This window comes from Petaurus breviceps, unplaced genomic scaffold, assembly GCF_028583685.1.
Source record: "Petaurus breviceps papuanus isolate PSGF00001 unplaced genomic scaffold, PetGlider_PUasm1.0 90574, whole genome shotgun sequence".
NCBI classification, from domain to species: domain Eukaryota; kingdom Metazoa; phylum Chordata; class Mammalia; order Diprotodontia; family Petauridae; genus Petaurus; species Petaurus breviceps.
In genome coordinates this window covers 6,363,485-6,381,868 of record NW_027187277.1, presented here as the reverse complement: position 1 = coordinate 6,381,868, position 18,384 = coordinate 6,363,485, and the positions used below count along the sequence as shown (strand labels likewise).

The following is an 18,384-nucleotide window of genomic DNA, read 5'->3' as shown; positions in this document are numbered from 1 at the left end:
GCAGATTTACTGTTAAATAGGCTAGCTGACAGATGACTGGAAGAAGAAGAATCCAGAGCAGTAAAGAACTGACTGGACTTGGTTACACTGTAATGAGGGATAGGTACATGCACAGATTGCATTCATTAAGTTCAACTGGTACAAATTCCCCACATAGCACAGTCATGATGACATAATGAAAGTGTTTTGGGTTCTAAAGACCAGACAGACAACAGTTTTTGGAGAAGCAGCTTTGTGTGGCATAGACGTTCTCAAATGAACTGATGAGAATAAAGCCTGCTTGCTGTGTAAAGTTGTGAGTTACCTGAACATGTGATTTTCTTGACTTTGTGTTTACATTTCTTTAAATATGTCCCCTCTCCCCATAGATAGTGAATTCCTTTGTGGGAGGGTAGGACCCAGGTTTCTATTCATAAATCTGGCCTTAGATACTTAATAGCTGTGTGACTTTGGGCAAGTCATTTAACCTCTTTTTGCCTCTCTTTCCTCACTTGCACCCATCTGTAAAATGGGGACATTAATAGCACTTATGTCTCAGGATTTTTGAAAGCATGAAATATTTCTAAAAGCACTAAGCATAGTGGCACATATTAGGTGCTATGTAAATGTTAACTCTAATAGGTAACGTTAACTACAATAGTTAAATGTTAACTATTATTAAATATGGTTAAATATTTTTTCATTTCCTTGTATTAAGTATCTTTGTACTGATTATTAGTAATTTGGCTTTATTGTTTTTTGTTTGTTTGTTTTTGTCTTTTGGAGGGCAATTGGGGTTAAGTAACTTGCCCAAGGTTACACGGCTAGTTTGTGTGTGTGTGTGTGTGTGTGTGTGTGTGTGTTAAGTGTCTGAGGCTGGAACTGAACTTGGGTCCTCCTGACTCTGGGGCTGGTGCTTTACTCACTGCACCACCTAGCCGCCCCATTTGGCTTTATTGTGAAATAAAAGGTTATGTTTCAGATCTAATGGTATTATCATTGGAGTAGCTGATTTTGTATAAATGGAAACATAAAAGACCTATTATAATGAGGTTCAAGTGTTATAATAATAATGAGTATCAGGCTTCTCCACAATAAGTGTTATAGTAATGAACCAGGAGAGTATATCCCGCCTAGCATTTTCAAATGTTAGAATAATTTATAGAAGGAATATACTTCACCTAGCATCCTGAGAGCCATGGTGGTGGTCCTTCCCTGGGAACTGAGACTTGCCGATGAAATGGCACATTGAGGGTGAGTGTGTGGTCCATGCCCCCATCAGGGGGCTATGGTATGAGGATCCACACCAGGAAAAACATGCACATATTGACATAAGAATTCTCTTAGGCAATGTGATAGCCTTCCCTCTTTTTTCCTCCCTCCCAATAAATTAAAGACAATGCCTTTCCATAGAAACTGAAGCCTAACGTAGAAGTTTATATCTTACCTGATAATGCACAAAGCGCATATCCCTAGAATACAGAGTTGCAGTCCATTGACAACTCTGTACTTGGTCGATGGATTTTGCCAACTGTTCCAGAGTTTTTTGATGATGAGGATAAAACTTATGAGCAAGGGTAAGATGGAGTTGTTTGGTACATGGCTTTACAATGCAATCTATAAAAAAAAAATTACATATCATAAAGTTATTTTAGAGGTTTCCTGTATTTAAAAAGTAATGACATGATATCTCATATTGTAGTATTGTACTGTTATTTCATTCTTAAACTGCTGTGTCACTTTCTGTATTATTTCACAGTTCTACCCAATTCAACTGTAAGCTTCTTGAAGGCAAAAATTCTGTCTTACACTTCTTTGTGTCCCTTGGAATGTACATTGCACTGCACATGGAATCATAGACTAATATAATACAGGGGTAGAAAAGTTGTTAGAGATATCTAGTCAAAGGTCTTCATTTTATAGGCATTTTAGGAAAGACCTAATTCAGTCCAGTACAATAATTCAGTCTGGGGATTGGAATCCAATGAAATGCTCATGAATAATAATAATAATGATGATGAGAATAAATGTATGTATTATTAAAAATTAAAAGGAGATAATTTCTTTATATATACATATATATGTATATATATTTGAATATTTGATTTTAAAACTTTGAATTCCAGATTCATTCCCTTTCTCCCTTGTCACCTACCCTTACTGGGAAGATAAGCAGTTCAGGATAGGTTGTACATGCGTGGCTAATGCAAAACAATAACATAGTAGATATATTGTAAAAGACTAACTATATTTCCCTCCCTCCTATCCCACCTCCCACTTGTTCTATTCTCTACTTCGATCCCATCCCTTTTCAAAAGTGGGTGCTTCCAACTTCCCTCCTCCCCCAGCCTGCCCTCCCTTCCATCATCCCCCCTCTTATCCCCTTCCCCCCCCTACTCTCCTGCAGGGTGAGATACCCTATTTAGTGTGTATTTCATTCCCTCCTCAAGACAAATTCAATGGGAATAAGGTTGACCCATTCCCTTTTGCCTTTCTATTCTTGTCCTCCATTGTAACCATTTTCCCTTGCCTCTTCTGTATGAGATAGTTTTCCCCAATCTGTCTCTCCCCATCTCCTCTCATTATATTCCTCTCTCACCTCTTAATTTTACCTTTTAAGTATCATACCTTCCTGTTAAATTGGTCCTGTGCCCTCTATCTATGTATACCTGTAAACATATATACACACATTCTCATAGGTATCCATATGCCCATATACCCTCATATATTGACATATATATATATATATATCCTCCCTTACATCATTCCATATATATGTATATATTTCTATTCCCTTCAACTACTGAGAAAAGTTTCGCAAATTACAATTATTGTTTTTCCATGTAGGAATGTGAATAGTTCAACTTTGATAAGTTCCTTATGATTTCTTTTCCCTGTTTACCTTCTCATGTTTCTCTTGCTTCTTGTATCTGAATGTCAAATTTTCTATTCAACTCTGGTTTTTTCAGCAAGAATGCTTGAAAGTCCTCTATTCCACTGAATAACCATATTTCCCCCTGAAACACGATACTCAGTTTTGCTGGGTAGGTGACTCTTGGTTTTAATCCCAGCTCCTTTGACCTCTGGAATATCATATTCCAAGCTCTTTGATCCCTCAGTGTAGGAGCTGCCAGATCCTGGGTTATCCTGATTGTGTTTCCACAATATTCAAATTGTTTCTTCCTGGATGCTTGTAATATTCTCTCCTTGATCTGGGAATTTGGGAACCTGGTTATAATATTCCTAGGAGTTTGCTTTTTGGGATCTTTTTCAGGTGGTGATCAGCAGATTCTTTCAACCTCGATTTTGCCCTCTGGTTCTAAAACATCAGGGCAGTTTTTCTTGAGAATTTCTTGGAGGATGATTTCTAGGTTCTTTCTTTTATCATGGCTTTCAGGTAGTCCAATAATTTTAAAATTCTCTCTCCTGGATCTATTTTCCAAGTCAGTGATTTTTCCAATGAGACATTTCACATTGCCTTCTATTCTTTCATTTGTTTGGATCTGTTTAACAGCATCTTGATTTCTCATAAAGTCATTAGCTTCCATTTGCTCCAGTCTAATTCTGAAGGAATGATTCTCCTCAGTGAGCTTTTGGGATTCTTTTTCCATCTGGCAAATTTGGCTTTTTAAAGCATTCTTCTCCTCATTGCCTTTTTGAGACTCTTTTGCCATTTGAGTTAGTCTGTTTTTTAAGGTGTTATTTTCCTCAGTCAGGCTCTCATTTCATAATTTTCTTGCATCGTTCTCATTTCTCTTCCCAATTTTTCCTCCACTCCTCTTATCTGCTTCTTAAGGTCCTCTGTAGCCTGTAATCAGCTCATATTTTTCTTTGAAGCTTTTGGTATGGGAGTTCTGACTTCACTGTTTTCCTCCTGTTTCATGCTTTGCTCCTTTTTGTCCCCAAAGTAGGAGGCTAATGTTGGAATTTTCTGTCTGCTTTGTTTCCTTTGCCTGGTCATGTCGCCCCTCAGTCACTTGACCCCTGGGCTTTTTGCCACAGTAGGACTCTGCCACCAGACAGGGGAGCTTTCGTCCCAAATGCCGGGGTTTTCTTAGCTGCCAGAGGTATTAGATGGGTGCCCTCTCTGAGGTCTCCACACGCTCTGGCAAGCTGGACACACACCCCAGGACCTCCACCCTAGACTTCAATCCATATCCAAGAAGGTTAAAGCAAGAGCGATTACCCCTCAGACTTGTGCTTGGTCCCCCTACACTCTTCAGGTCAGGAGCTGAAGCTGCCATGTGGTGCTGGTTGGCTGTGCCAGTGTCTCAGCCGCTTCTCGCTCTGGGGGGCAAAAGCCATGCCCTCCCACTTTCTGGGTCCCAAAGTCCAGACTGCCCTGACCTCTCACTTTGTCCTTCGAATCTATGTGTTGATAAATCTGGAAACAGCCACAGCTGCTGCTAATCTGGAGTCCCTCCGGCTGGCAGCTGGTCAGGCCTGCCCTGGGGCTAAAGCCTCTGTGTGGGGCTGGGCTCAGCTCCCAGAGCAGTGGGCTGGATTCCTGCCAGCCTGCTGGGCTGTCTTCAGTGGGAGGTTAGCTTCTCTGTGTCATTTTGTGGGTTCTGCACCTCCAAAGTTTGTTTAGAGTCCCCTTTTTACATGGATTGCGGAAGGTGGAACTGAACATTTTTTTCAACCTCCCAGAACCTCTAGCAGGAAGCCAGTAATGAGAGATTAAGGGTGAGAAGTAGCTGGAGGCTACCTGGAGATGACAGACAATGGAGGGCTAGGCTAATCTCAAAAGGATATAATTTCTACTTATTAATTCACATACAGACTGTTCCCCTATATCTATGCATTTGGACTGGGATTTTTATGCCTTAGGTAGCAAAAAAGCAACACCAGTAGTTCAAATCCTAGTCTACTAAACCAGACATATCCTAAAGATATCCTTTTTGTCACCTTAAAGAAAAACTATCCCAACCTACATATAAGAGGTGGCATGTGCCACCACTGAGGGGCAACATGCTTTTTTGGGTCACTTTCAGTTTTATTGATGTATTTTATTTTATATTACATACATTTTACACTCCTACTTTGTGAGAAATTTCTAGTAACAAAGTAAAACAGTAATGTAAAACAAATATTACAGTGACTTCATCTAAAATATTTTATTTCTGTAGAACCACTACATATTTTAAAATTAACAAAAATCTATTTTCTCTTTCATCTGCCACTCACTGAAAAAAAATTTCTTAGAACAAATATGCATAATCAAGCAAGGCAAATTCCACTACACATGTCTTATTCTTCACATTAAATTCGTCTCCTCTCTGTAATGGATAGCATGTTTATTCAATCATCCTCTGAAATGGTGGCTGATTGTATTGATCACAGTTCTTACGGGTTACAAAGTTGTTTGTTTTTACAACAAAAAGCAGGAATAGTAATTATGATTTAAGACACAGGCAACAACAAAAATAAACTTAATTTTAAGATTCAAAGGGAAAAATTACATTTTGATGAAAGGTAACGTAGACAATAAATTGATTTCAATTCTTAATGTGTATGTTCCTAGTGGCATAGCTTATATATACTTAAAGGAAAAATTAAATGAATTACAAGAAGAAATAGATAATAAAATGATAATAATGATGAACCTTAATTTACCCCATTGACCGTAGATAAATCTAACATCAACAACAAAAATCATCGAAGAAAGTAAGAACCTGTCTAGAATTTTAGAAAATTTAGATAGGATAGATCTCTGGAGTCAATTGAATAGAAATAGAGAAAAAGATCACAGAAAGTTGGTAGCATTTTAGAGGATCCCAGATTACTTGCAAACACCCTAGTCAAGATTAAAAATGAACCATTTGAAAAATGAATAAGGAGACACAGCTGGAGACTCTTCTCTCCAGACCTGCAATGAACAGAAGTATGGCTAGAATTCTGTATAAACCTTCAAGTAAGAAGCCCAGGTAGGTAGAAAGAATAACTGAAAGGAACTTCATGGCAACTAGAAAATAACCAGAAGAGGCCAGCCGTGAGGGAGGAACCCCTCCTTCAGCTATCAGTTTAAGGGTTGCTCAGAGCTTCATGGCAAGACATGAGACCCATAGCAAAGGGGAGAAAGGTCCTGTGGAGCCCAGTAAGGAGGACAGTTCTGAGCTCCACAGAAATAGGAGAGGACCCTTGGTTGGATTCCTGTGTGAATGTGACCAAGAATCTCTGTAGCAGCAAGAGAAAAAGGCCCCAGAGGGAGGGTTTCTTAGAACCCTGGCTCCAGCCCAATTTAGCATCCACAAACCTAGACCTGAATCACAGCATGAGACAAGGTCAAACATTTCCTACAAAAGGAGGGTCCTAGTCATGGCCACCACACTCAGAATCAGCCAAGGCCTGCCCTTATACTTTAGAAGTGCAGACTGGAGCTTGATCCAAGCACAGATTTTGTTCCCTTCTTCTCCCTCCCCATACACATAGACAATGAATAAACTACGGAAAATACTGAATATTGTGGAGAAATCTATCGAACTGAAAGATGCTTAGGAGGTGTGCTCTGAGAAAGAGAGCAATCCTATAACAAGTCCAAGTAAAGCAAGGAGTGATCATCGTCCAGAGACAATGCAATGGAAAAGAAGCAGAAAATCTTGTGCAGTTCTGACTCTGGGAGTGGAATGAGATTTCAGATCCAGCTCCCAGATCATTCTGAAAACTGAAGTCGAATAATCAGGACAAAGAATTCAGAAGAAGAATGAGTCTAAGATTTCGTCACTGTGAATCTGCAGAGTCTTCAGCCAGTTTATGGTAATTGGGTCCAGCAGAATAATTGTGGGGTTTCAACCAGGAATAAGTCAATTGTTATGTTGCTCAAGATCTAAACCTAAGCTAAGAGCTCGCAAAGCTCAGATCAGGAAGGCAACAAATTCTCTCTGGATCCAACAGCTTTGGGCACACTGAAAGCTTTTAGGTCTCCAGCTTAAGTTTTTCATGAAATCAATGAAAAACTCAATAGCAGTATGACCTAAGAGAATACAAAACAGGACCAAAAAAGGACCAGACATTCGCTTCAGCACTGCACAAAGTAAAGTGTAAAATCTGAAATTAAATTCGGAAGCATGAGTAGACAAAAGCAGAATTCCACAATTAAAAGTTATAATATTGATAGAGACACCCAAGACACAAACCCAGAAGAAGATTCTAAAATATCTATAAGTAAAACCCCAAAGGAAAATACAGCTTGTATACAAAGTTCAATCATAATTATTTGAAGAAATGAAGTAAATATAAAAAGGTATTAAAATGATATTATAAATGAAATGAAAAATTAGGGGAAAGTATTAAAAAAGTGAGAATTATGAAGGAAAGACTTGGAAATAAAATTAACAGGTTAGTATAATAAGTATACAACTTTTCCCAAGCAACAAACTCCTTGAAAAATAGAATAGACCAAATAGATGCTAATAATTCCATGAAAACAAGAAATATTAAAAACAAAGTCTAAATACTGAAAAAGCAGAAGAAAATGCAAGGTATTTCATACAAAAAAAAAGACCTGGAATCCAGGTCAAAGGGAGATTATTTAGGAATCAGTGGTTTAACTGAAAGCCACAATTGAAAAAAGAACCTAGATACCATATTAAAAAATAAAAGACAGAAAACTGTGCAACTCTCTTAGAACCAAAGGGCAAAGTGAAAATAGAAGAGGAAAAAAAATAACTTCAGTAAAACTATATAATTCTGGGGACTTCAATATATTAATTATGGATAAATCTAAACAAAATATTAATGATAAAGAAGCTTAGGTCCACAAAAAAGAAACTTAGGTCCTCAATAGAAGTTTAATGTAACAGACTGCTCATAATTACTGAGTTGGAATTGAAAGGAGTATACATATTCTTAATTGTTCATGCAACTTTATAAAAATCGACCACATATTTGTGAGAATTGTCCTATTGATGACCCTATGTAGCAGAAGTGACTCAATGTTTAACCACTGATTAATCTGTCTATGTATACAGAAGTTTTTATCTATCCAGTTTTGTATTAGTCAGCATTATTTCACCAAGTACAGCAAGGTTCTTCTGATTATAATCAGTTTAGGAAACTTTATTTAATCCACGTGTACAAAACCAATAAACTTCATTTTAGTAAATTTCATCTAATCCACATGTACAAAATTAGCAAACTTTCCTAATAGTAATACTCTTATAATAGATAAGGAAGGTTTCAATCTGGGCCACCAAATGACTCCTCTTCTTACCCCCACAAGATTCTCCTCCCACTCAGTCCCTGTGAATCTTTCCAGCAACAAGAATCAAATAAAAAGAAAGGAACCTAGAGTTTTGTGTTCTCAACCTGGCTGTGCATCCCATTACATTTCTGTGTTACCATCTCATGCTCATCCCTGGGATTAAATGGCTGAGGAATCATATGATTTCATGTTTGTGAATAGTAAGTTCACTAACTTGTGATCCTTTGAACACTTTTGTGTTTCTTCTCAGCACCCCGCCCATGATCTCCCATTAATATTATTAATACATATCTCATTCAAATGATACATATCGCATACAAATCCAGGAATTCAAGGTTGTTTCAATATTAGGAAAAATATCAAAACAATTATATTAATGACCCCCCTCCATATGATTAGACTGATCGATGCAGAAAAAGATAAAATACCCATTTATGTCTTTAAAAATATATAATATAAAGCCTAAGAAGAAATAAATCTTTCTTTAAAATGATTCATATTTATTATCAAAGAAAATATTAATTTAATTTAAATTAATTTAACATTAATCTAGCATTCAAGTATTTCTAGCTTGGAAAGAAAAATGTTCAAATTGGAAACCTTTATAGCAATCTTGATAAAGAGAAAGATCACAATATGTAGAAATACAATTGAGGTTAAAGTTACAGACCTGTTGGCCATCATCCAATTCCCTCTTCTACCACTCCCCTCATTCCTAGAGTAAATAAAAGGTTTACTTCCCTTTAATAAAAGTCAATATCCTTTCACAAAGGAAAAGGGTGGGTCCAGGAGTCAGTTTGCTCCAGGTGGGTGGGGAGGCTATGAAGTAAATAAGAAAAGACTTACTCTTTGTTAAATGTTAGGGTGTCACTCAATCTAATTCTTTAAGAAAAAACTTTTTTATCTGTAACCTATTCCTTATCTTTCCTCTGGAGTCTGGAAAGGGCTTTGAAGAAAACTATTTCTTAATAGTTTCAATTTTGCTAAAAAAAAAAAAAAGGAGATTTTAAGATGCCATTACAGAATTTAAAATAAGAACAAAAATAATATGTAATGAGGATTAACTAAAAGCTTTTCCAATAAGCTAAATGGTAAACCAAGGATATTTAATATCACAATTACCATTTGGTATAGTATTAAAATTCTAGCTACAACAATGACAAGAAAAAGTAACTGATAGGATTACTTTAGCACCTTAGCACTTTTCTTTGGCTGAGAAAAAAAAATGAAGAGGTTAAGGGTGCTCTGGAGACCCCCAAATACCCACACGCCAGGTGCTGCTGAATGAATTCGACTCAAGTCTTCTTTCAGCCAAAGGAAAGCGAAGTTTATTAAAAGTTTTCTTGTATTAGACAAAGACTCACAGACAAGGAGACAAGCTGGGGTCTTATATACAGAAAGTTGTGGGAGGAATCTAGGAGTGGTCTAGAGGAGGAGTTTGGGGAAGGTCTTCTGGAGGAGTTAATGAGGTCAATAAGTGATTAAGGGTGGGAAGTTGCTGGAGGCTATCTGGTGACTACAGACAATGGTGGGCTAGGCCAGTTCAAGAGTCGATTGATATTTTGATAGGCTTAATTAAGGGTGGGGTTTGGGCCCTGCCACAATGTAAGGCTTATGGCCTCATGCAAATGCCTCATCAAATGGGATGTTTTAATCAGAGTTCAAGGTGGGTTCCCAGAGCCTATACCTCAAAGATTCAAGGAGAGCTCAGGGGGATTCTCAGAGCCTGCACCTCATCAGTGGGGGCTAGGAATGGCTTAAATATTTGAAAAAAATTTCTGGAAAAACTAGAAAGAAGTTTGCCAGAAATTAGGCATAGATCAATATCTCATAGTATAAAAAGATAAACTCTAAATACAAAGATCTAAAAGGTAACATCACAATCAGATTAAAGGAGCAAGGAAGAAATTACCTTTCAAATCTATGGATAGGTAAAGAATGCATGACCAAACACAGGAAAGAAAAAAATCACAGAAAATAGCATGGACAATTTTGATTAGATAAAATTAAAGAATAGAGTGGCCACTGGATTGGAAAAATCAGTTTACGCCCTAGTCCTAAAGAAGTGCCATGCCAAGGAATGTTCAAATTACATAACAATTGTACTCATTTCACATACCAATAATATTCTGCTTAAGACTCTGAAAGCTAGGCTTCAGCAATATGTGAACCAACAATTACCAGAAGAGCAAGTTGGTTTTCCAAGAGGCAGAAGAATTAGAGACCAAAATGCCAACATATACTGGATTATGGAGAAAGCAAGGGAATTCCAGGAAAAAATAATACACTGGTTTCTGGCTACAGTAAAGCCTTTGTGTAGATCACAACAAAATGTGACAAATTCTCAAAGAAATGGGAGTATAAGATCATCTTGTTATTGTTGTTCACCTTTCGTTCTGGAAGAAGACCAATAACATTAAGAAGATGGTGTTTTGACTTGCAAGTGAATTTGATTTAAGTGAGGCAGGGTTCTGCAAAGTCATCAGTCTCACTCTGTCCCCCAGAGTCATAGGAGTCCAGTGGCAAGACATGAGTCAAGATAACTTTCAATGGCCCTGGATGCAATGTGAAACCTTGGTCTTTTTATACTAAGGACTTTCCCAGGTCCTAGTTTGTTTGAGGCAAAGCTCATTCAGTAACGAAAAGCTAGGTAAGAATTGAGACCAAAGATGACCTTGTTTGCCATAATAAAAGAAGCTATCTGGTTGGGGAAGACCCTCAGAGTTTCTGGCTAGAGTAGAAACAGTTGCTATTTACACTCACTCTGTGCCATCAAAACCAAACAATGAGCAAGTGAGGCTTGGGATGGGACCTATTATTGGCCAATTAATAAAGACCAAATTTCCAATATTCACTGGATTATGGAGAAAGCAAGAATTCTAGAAAAAAAAATCTGCTTCTGCTTCATTGACTATACTAGAGCCTTTGATTCTGTGGATCATATCAAAATGTGGCAAGTCCTCAAAGTGATGGGAGCACCAGGTCATTTTACCTGTCTCTTGAAGAACCAGTAGGTGGACTAAGAAGCAACAGTTAGAACCAAACATGGAACAACTAGTTTAAAATCAAAAAGGGAGTATGACAAGGTTGTATATTGTCACTTTATTTCATTTATATGTAGAGTACATCATACAAAATGACAGGCTAGATGATTCAAAAGTTGTAGTTAAGAGAAATGTCAACAATCTCAGATATGCAGATGATACCACTCTGATGGCAGAAAGTGAAGAGGAATTAAGAAGCCTCTTGGTCCGTGGAGTCACAAAGAGTCAGACATGAATAAAGACTAACCAACAATAAAAAGAAGGAAATATATTCAGTTGATAGTTAGAAGGTAATTCCCAGACACCTGAGGAAAAAAAATCTTTACAGAAACACATGGAATGGCTCATTCTTTCACATTTGAATCAGTTTCTTATATTTCTTAGAAATGAGATCTTTCTTAGAGACATTTATTTAACTGGTAGAACTCTGCAGCCAGTAGAATTAAATAATGCTCACTAATCATTGTTACTATGATTGTTGTGTAATGTAGGTTGTTATTTAAAACTTTCTCTACATCAATCTAAAGTTTCTCTTAGAGAAAGTCTTCCCACTATGACCTTCCATTGGGGAGTGTCATCCCTTAAAAGACAGTAATAGAATAAGTCCAAGACCATTTTATCATTGCTATTCTCAATCCGCACTTTTGCTCCCATTCTCTTGCTTTATAACCCTGGTCTCTTCATTCTTCCGTGTGAACTCTGGGCCAGAAATCATGCTTCCCACATGAAGCCTATTGGTTTCTACTTGAATCAGCAACATACTTTCACCTGTGCTATGACTAAATTCATAATCTGCCCCTCTGCCCTTCAGGTATAATTATACAAAAAAACAAACAAACAAAGAAAAGCATATTCATATGTGTGTCTAACTGCCAAATATGCAAACTGATCTTCCTTAAATATATACTTTTCTACTCCTTGCTTTTGGGGGGAAAAAACAAAGACATAAGCTCAATCTCACAGTAAATATAATTCTCCCTGGGCCTCAGGTGAGAGTCATAAAAAGCCACAAACAATAAGACAGAAAGTGTCCTCACTCTTTGGAGTTTAGGCTCCCATAGGACAAAACCTGCCTTGTTTCTGTTTATGAGTTCAGAGTTGAGAGGGGGCTCCTTTGCCTGAGAGGGACATGGGAGAACACAGCTCCTCTCTGGACAGAGAGGGGTCATTCTCTGTATTTTTACACTAATAAATCTAGAATGAGTTTGAATCTGTTTTAAAGCAGTTTTGGTTACATGTTGGTTGCTTTTGGCACTAAGTATGAATAAATTGCCATACACAAGAGAGATTAAGTAAATTACTCCAAGTCCCTCAGATGGTAGAGCTAGAATTCAAACCTAGGCTGTCAGAATCTGAATTCCTCAGTATTTCTACTATACCATGCTACTTTCCTGTTAACATAAAGGGATAGAGATTGGGATAAGGATTGTACTTATAATTTTATTGACAGTTGGAAATCCAGGTTGAGGAAACTCCTACCAATACAGGAACAGGAACAGTCCCTTCATTGTAATATGTCAGAGGCAGGACTTAGACCCAGGTGTTCCTGACCTGAGGCTGTCTCTCTAGCTAGTATACTATACTGCCTCTCCTATAAATCTTCTTTATATTTGACATGAAGCTAAGATGGAGTTTGCCACAAGGTTACTTTAACAAAGTGAATCTTGATGGCACCATTTACCTGATAATCAGGGTAAATTCAGTGTTGAGAGTGAGTTAGCATTTCGCAGTTTACTTTTAAATTGGCTAGCCATGACCTTAAGGAGGTCATCTTTTTGCTGCATAACCAAACTCCAACTATAAAGGAGTAAGAATGATAGTAATATCCAACTGAACAATTTACAGATTAGATAGCACTACAGATATTATCAGATATATATGCTATAAATGTCAGTCATGAAAATGTCAAGTATTTATAATCAATTTTTGAATCACCAGAGGTGAGAAATACAACCCATTAAAGTGCTATGGATTTGGGAGACTTTCCAAGTGTTAACTCACTAACCATGAAGGTAGGGTGACTATAATGCATTAGAAATCAATACACTTGAGAAAGGATAGATTTCCCTTGATAGTCATTGTACTAGAGCAAAAAGCTTTGATTTCTAAATCAACCCTAAGCTTTTCTTTCTTTCTTTTCTTCTTTTAAACTGTGACTACCCCAAAGACTCCAGCTTCTGGAATACTATTTGACAAAAACTGCTAGGAAAACTGGAAAGTAGTATGGCAGAAACTAGGCATGGGCCAACATCTCACACCATATACCAGGATAAGGTCAAAATGGGTACATGATTTAGACATAAAGGGTGATACTATAAGCAAATTAGGAGAGGAAGCAATAGTTTAACTGTCAGATCTCTGGGAAAGGGAAGAATTTATGACCAAACAAGTGATAGAGAACATTATGAAGTTCAAAATGGATAATTTTGGTTATATTAAATTGAGGAGTTTTTGCAAAGACAGAGCCAATGCATTCAAGATTGGAAAAAAAGAAGAAAGCTAGGAAACAATTTTTATAGCAAATATTTCTGATCAAGATCTAATTCTAAAATGTATAGAGAACTGAGTCAAATTTTAAAGAACACAAGTCATTCCCCAATTGATAGATGGTCAGGGGATATAAACAGATGGTTTTTAGATGAAGAAATTAAGGCTATCTATAGACATACGAAACAATGCTAGGAATCACTATTGAGTGGAGAAGTGTAGGTTCAAACAACTCTGAGGTACTGCCTCACACCTATGAGATTGGCTAATGTGACAGAAAAGGGGAGTAATGGATGTTGGAGAAGATGTGGGAAGATTGGAATGCTGGTGGGAAGATTGGAATTATGGGCTGGTCTGGCCATTCTAGAGAACTATTTGGAGCTGTGTCTAAGAGGCTATTGTACTGTGCATGTCCTTTGATCCAGCAGTGCCACTGCTAGGTCTGTATCCCAAAGAAATCTTAAAGAATGGTAAAGGATCCACACATAGAAGGATATTTATGGCAGTTTTTTTTTTGTGGTGGCAAGGAATTATATGGAGAGGGAATGCCCATTGTTTGGGGAATGGCTGTGCAGGTTGTGGTATATGAATGTGGTGAAGTACTGTTGTGTTGTAAAAAATGGTGAGCAGGGGCCAGCTAGGTAGCACGGTGAATAGAGCATTGGTCCTGGAGTCAGGAGGACCTGAGTTCAAATATGACCTCAGACACTTAACACTTACTAGCTGTGTGACCTTGGGAAAGTCACTTAGCCCTAATTACCCTGTCTTCCCCCCTCCAAAAAGACAAAAAAGAAAAGAAAAAAAATGGTGAGCAGGCAGATTTTGGAAAAACCTGGAAAGACTAATATGAATTGATGATAAATGAAGTGAGCAGAATCAGGAGGTCATTGTACACAGTGAAAGGAACGTTGTGCAATGATTGACTATGATAGACTTGGTTCTTCTTGGCAGTGACAATTCAAAAAGGCTCATGATGGAAAGTGCTATCCACATTCAGAGAAAGAGCTATGGAATCTGAATGCAGATCAGAGCATACTATTTTCACTTAAAATTTTTTTTCTTTCTTGTGGTTTTTCCCTTTGTTCTAATTCTTCTTTCACAACATGACTGATGTATGGAAATATGTTTAATATGGTTTTACATGTATAATCCATATTGGATTGCTGCTGTCTTGGAGAGGGGGGAGGAAAGGGAGGAAGGGAGAAAAAAATTTGGAAATCAAAATCTTGTAAAAGTCAATGCTGAAAACTTAAAAAAAAGATAATTTCTTGGGAAAAAAATAAAGGTTGAGGATCAAAAAAAAATTAAATTAAGGGACGGGTAGGTGGCTCAGTGAGTAAAGCACCAGCCCTGGCATCAGGAGGACCAGAGTTTGGTTCCGGCCTCAGACACTTAACACCAACACAAAAAAAACTAGCCATGTAACCTTGAGTAAGTTACTTAACCCCAATTGCCCTCCAAAAGGTGAAAAAAAAATTAAATTAAAAAACAAACAAACCAGTGACTACATTGCTATCAAACCTAGGAAAGAGACAAGACTAGTAATAAGCATTTGCTCTGAATAGAAAGTTGTAGAAGATAATGGTGAAATTTGGTTGCCTGGAGAAGTTCATCAGTGCTGTATGCCAGTTTCACAATGGCATGCTCACACAAGTTCTGGATTAAGAACATTGCTCTCATGTTTTCCTAGTCACCAATGGAGTAAAACAGGGCTCTGTGCTTGCTCCCTTGCTAAAAAGCATGATGTTTTCCACTATGTTGTCAGATGCCTTCAGTGAGGATGAAAATGACATCAAAGTCAGTTCCTACACTGATGGTAAGCTATTTAACCTGAAAAGGTGACAAGCCAAGATCAAAATGGAGGGAGAGTTTGCTCACGACTTTTTGTTTGCAGATGATTGTGTGCTCAGTGTAGCCTTTTAGGTGGAGATGAAACAGTTTGGATCAATCCTCTGCTGTTTGTGCTAATTTTGACCTTATCATCAACACCAAGAAAACAGAAGTCATTCACCAGCCAGCACCACACAATCCATGGTGAAACCATTGGTCAAAATTAAATGGAGAAATTTTGAATGCTGTGAATAAGTTCACATACTTTGGCAGTATGCTTTCTAGAAATGTCCACATAGATGATGAGGTTGATGCACACATTTCCAGAGCTAGCTCAGAGTTTGGGGGACTCAGAAAGAAAGTGTGAGAGAGAAGAGGGATTAGATTGCCTACCAAACTAAAGATCTACAGAGCTCTTGTGTTGACTTCATTGTTGTATGTCTGTGAAACCCCAACAGTCTATCAGTGCTGTGCCATACAATTGAACCATTTCTACTTGAATTGTCCTAGGAAGGTTCTGAAGATCACTTAGCAAGATAAGGTTATGGACACAGGAGTCCTCTCTTGAGCTGAATTGCCAGGCAGTCAAATTCTATCCCAGAGAGTGCAACTCTGATGGACTGGCCATGTAGACCAAATGACAAATGCATGCTTACCTAAAAAGACTATTTTATGGAGAACATCCACAAACAAGCAGTCGCAGTGGTCAGAAGAAGCAGCATAAGCTCCCTCTCAAGATCTCTCAACAAACTTTAATATTGATTGTGAGACATGAAGGACACTAGCATAGGACCACTTAGTATGGTATGCCCTCATCAAAGAAGGAGCTGTCTTCATTCCATGAGTAAAGCAGAATCTCAGTAGTAGAAAGGAAATGTGAACTATGCAAATTCAGAGATATCTCCGTCCCTAATATTCTAATGTGCCCAACCTCTGGTGGAGCCTTCTGAACTTTTATTGGACTGATCAGCCACAGACGAACATATTGCACTCTGACCCCAACACTGTGATGTCATTGATACTTTTCAAAAACAAAGGATAAACAACATCTGGTGACAACAACCCACAGAAGGATGATAACATCTATGGCCACCAAGACCAGTAGCTAATCCATTCTAGATGAAGTCAAGATCAACAGTCTCACATGGGAATGTGAAAGGGGAACGAACATACATCAGAATTGGGAGTGTGGGTGTGTGAAGTCTAAGACTACACATATTATTGCTATTCTTCTTAGATTAAAGAATGCTAACATTCTAAGTTATAGTTTAAGCATGCTTTCTTTTTCTTCATAATTTCCCATTAAATTGAATTCACAATGATAGTTGCACCAAGTAATTCAGGACTTAACTAGAAATTTTTCTCCATTGTAGTAACTTGTGATGTATGAACTAAGCCTACAAGTGCTCATAGATCTGGGATTCCTGTTTAGCAGGCTTAAGGAAAGGAGAGATCTTTGCCATTAAATCATAAATGAAAATCATAGGTCACTGTTTGTAAAGGGCAGCATGGATCATTGCTTAATAAGAATACAGGCCAGTTCCACCATGTTCTGACCCTTCTACTGTTACTGTTGCTATTGTTCAGTCATGTCTGACTCTTCCATGACCCCATTTGGGGATATCTTGACAAAGATACTGGAGTGGTTTACTATTTCCTACAGGGTTCATTTTAGAGATAAGAAAACTGAGGCAAACAGAATTAAGTGACCTGCTCAGGATCACACAGCAAAGTAAGTGTCTGAAGCCAGATTTGAACTCATGAAGATGAATCTTCCTGACTCACTTCTATCCACTGTGCCACTTACCTGTCTTCCAGTATTGCTAAATGCAACTAAAGCCTTTTTGTGACTATTTGAACTTTTTTTGGTGGTGAGGGGGAGGGTTGTTCTAAAATATATTTTGTTTTTATCAGTAGCTTTTATTTTTGTAGTCTTCATTTCCTTTTAAAATGTAATCTATTTTTTTTTTACAAACACATATTAGTTCTTCCTCTTACCTCCCTGTAAAACAACAAAAAAGAAAAAAAAGAGAAAATCTTCAAAAGAATTATGTATGACCTTTACCCAAAACAAATTCCCACATTAGTTATCTCTGAAAATAGAGAACTTATGCTGCCTTTTAAGTCTTTCATGTCTTTGGCAGAAGGCGGGTGTTATGTTTATCTTGATCATCTGGACTTGTGATTTATCATTGAATTGGTCAGAATTCTAACATTGTTCAAAGCTATTTTTCTCTATAATCATGTCTTCATTGTATAAATTGTTCTCCCTATTCTCTTTACTTTGCATCAGTTCATAGAACCCTTTCCAATTTCCTTTGAAACTGTCCATTTTGACCTTTCTTATGGTACAACAATATTCCATTATAATCACATACCATAATTTGTTTAGTTAATGCCTTTTATGTGGGCACCCCTTTTGTTTCCAGTTTTGGGCTAGTATGAAAAAAGCTGTTATAAATATGTATTTTTTCACACACACATATCCTTTTTCTCTTTGATCTCTTTGGCTTAGTGGAGATGGTTGAATTTGAGGTTATTTGCATGGCTGTGGCCCAATATTCAGGGGAATAAGGAGAGCTGACAGGAATTTCACTTGGTCTAATTTAACTGGGAATAGAAAGTGGGATGTTAGGAATATTGAGAGAACTCAAGTGAAATTAGGAAAAGATCTGAATGGTCTATAAGAAGCTTTTTTTTTAATGTCTGGATGTAGGAATGATTAACAAAAGAGATGAAACCATGTTGATTAGTTTCTAGTCACATGGGCAGTTCTGTCTCTGTCTCTCTGTGTCTCTGTTTCTGTCCATCTGTGTCTGTGTCTCTGTTCCTCTGTCTTTG

At 37.5% G+C, this 18,384-nt stretch overlaps 1 protein-coding gene across 1 annotated transcript in view; it reads right to left on the bottom strand.

Annotated features, from left to right (window-relative positions):
* UBASH3A (ubiquitin associated and SH3 domain containing A) overlaps positions 1-18,384 on the bottom strand; it is a 131,603-nt gene that overhangs the window by 64,371 nt on the left and 48,848 nt on the right. Inside the window, exon 5 of the mRNA XM_069063412.1 lies at positions 1,427-1,596. Within this exon, the coding sequence (XP_068919513.1) occupies positions 1,427-1,596 (170 nt within the window). The remainder of the gene's footprint in view (positions 1-1,426; positions 1,597-18,384) is intronic.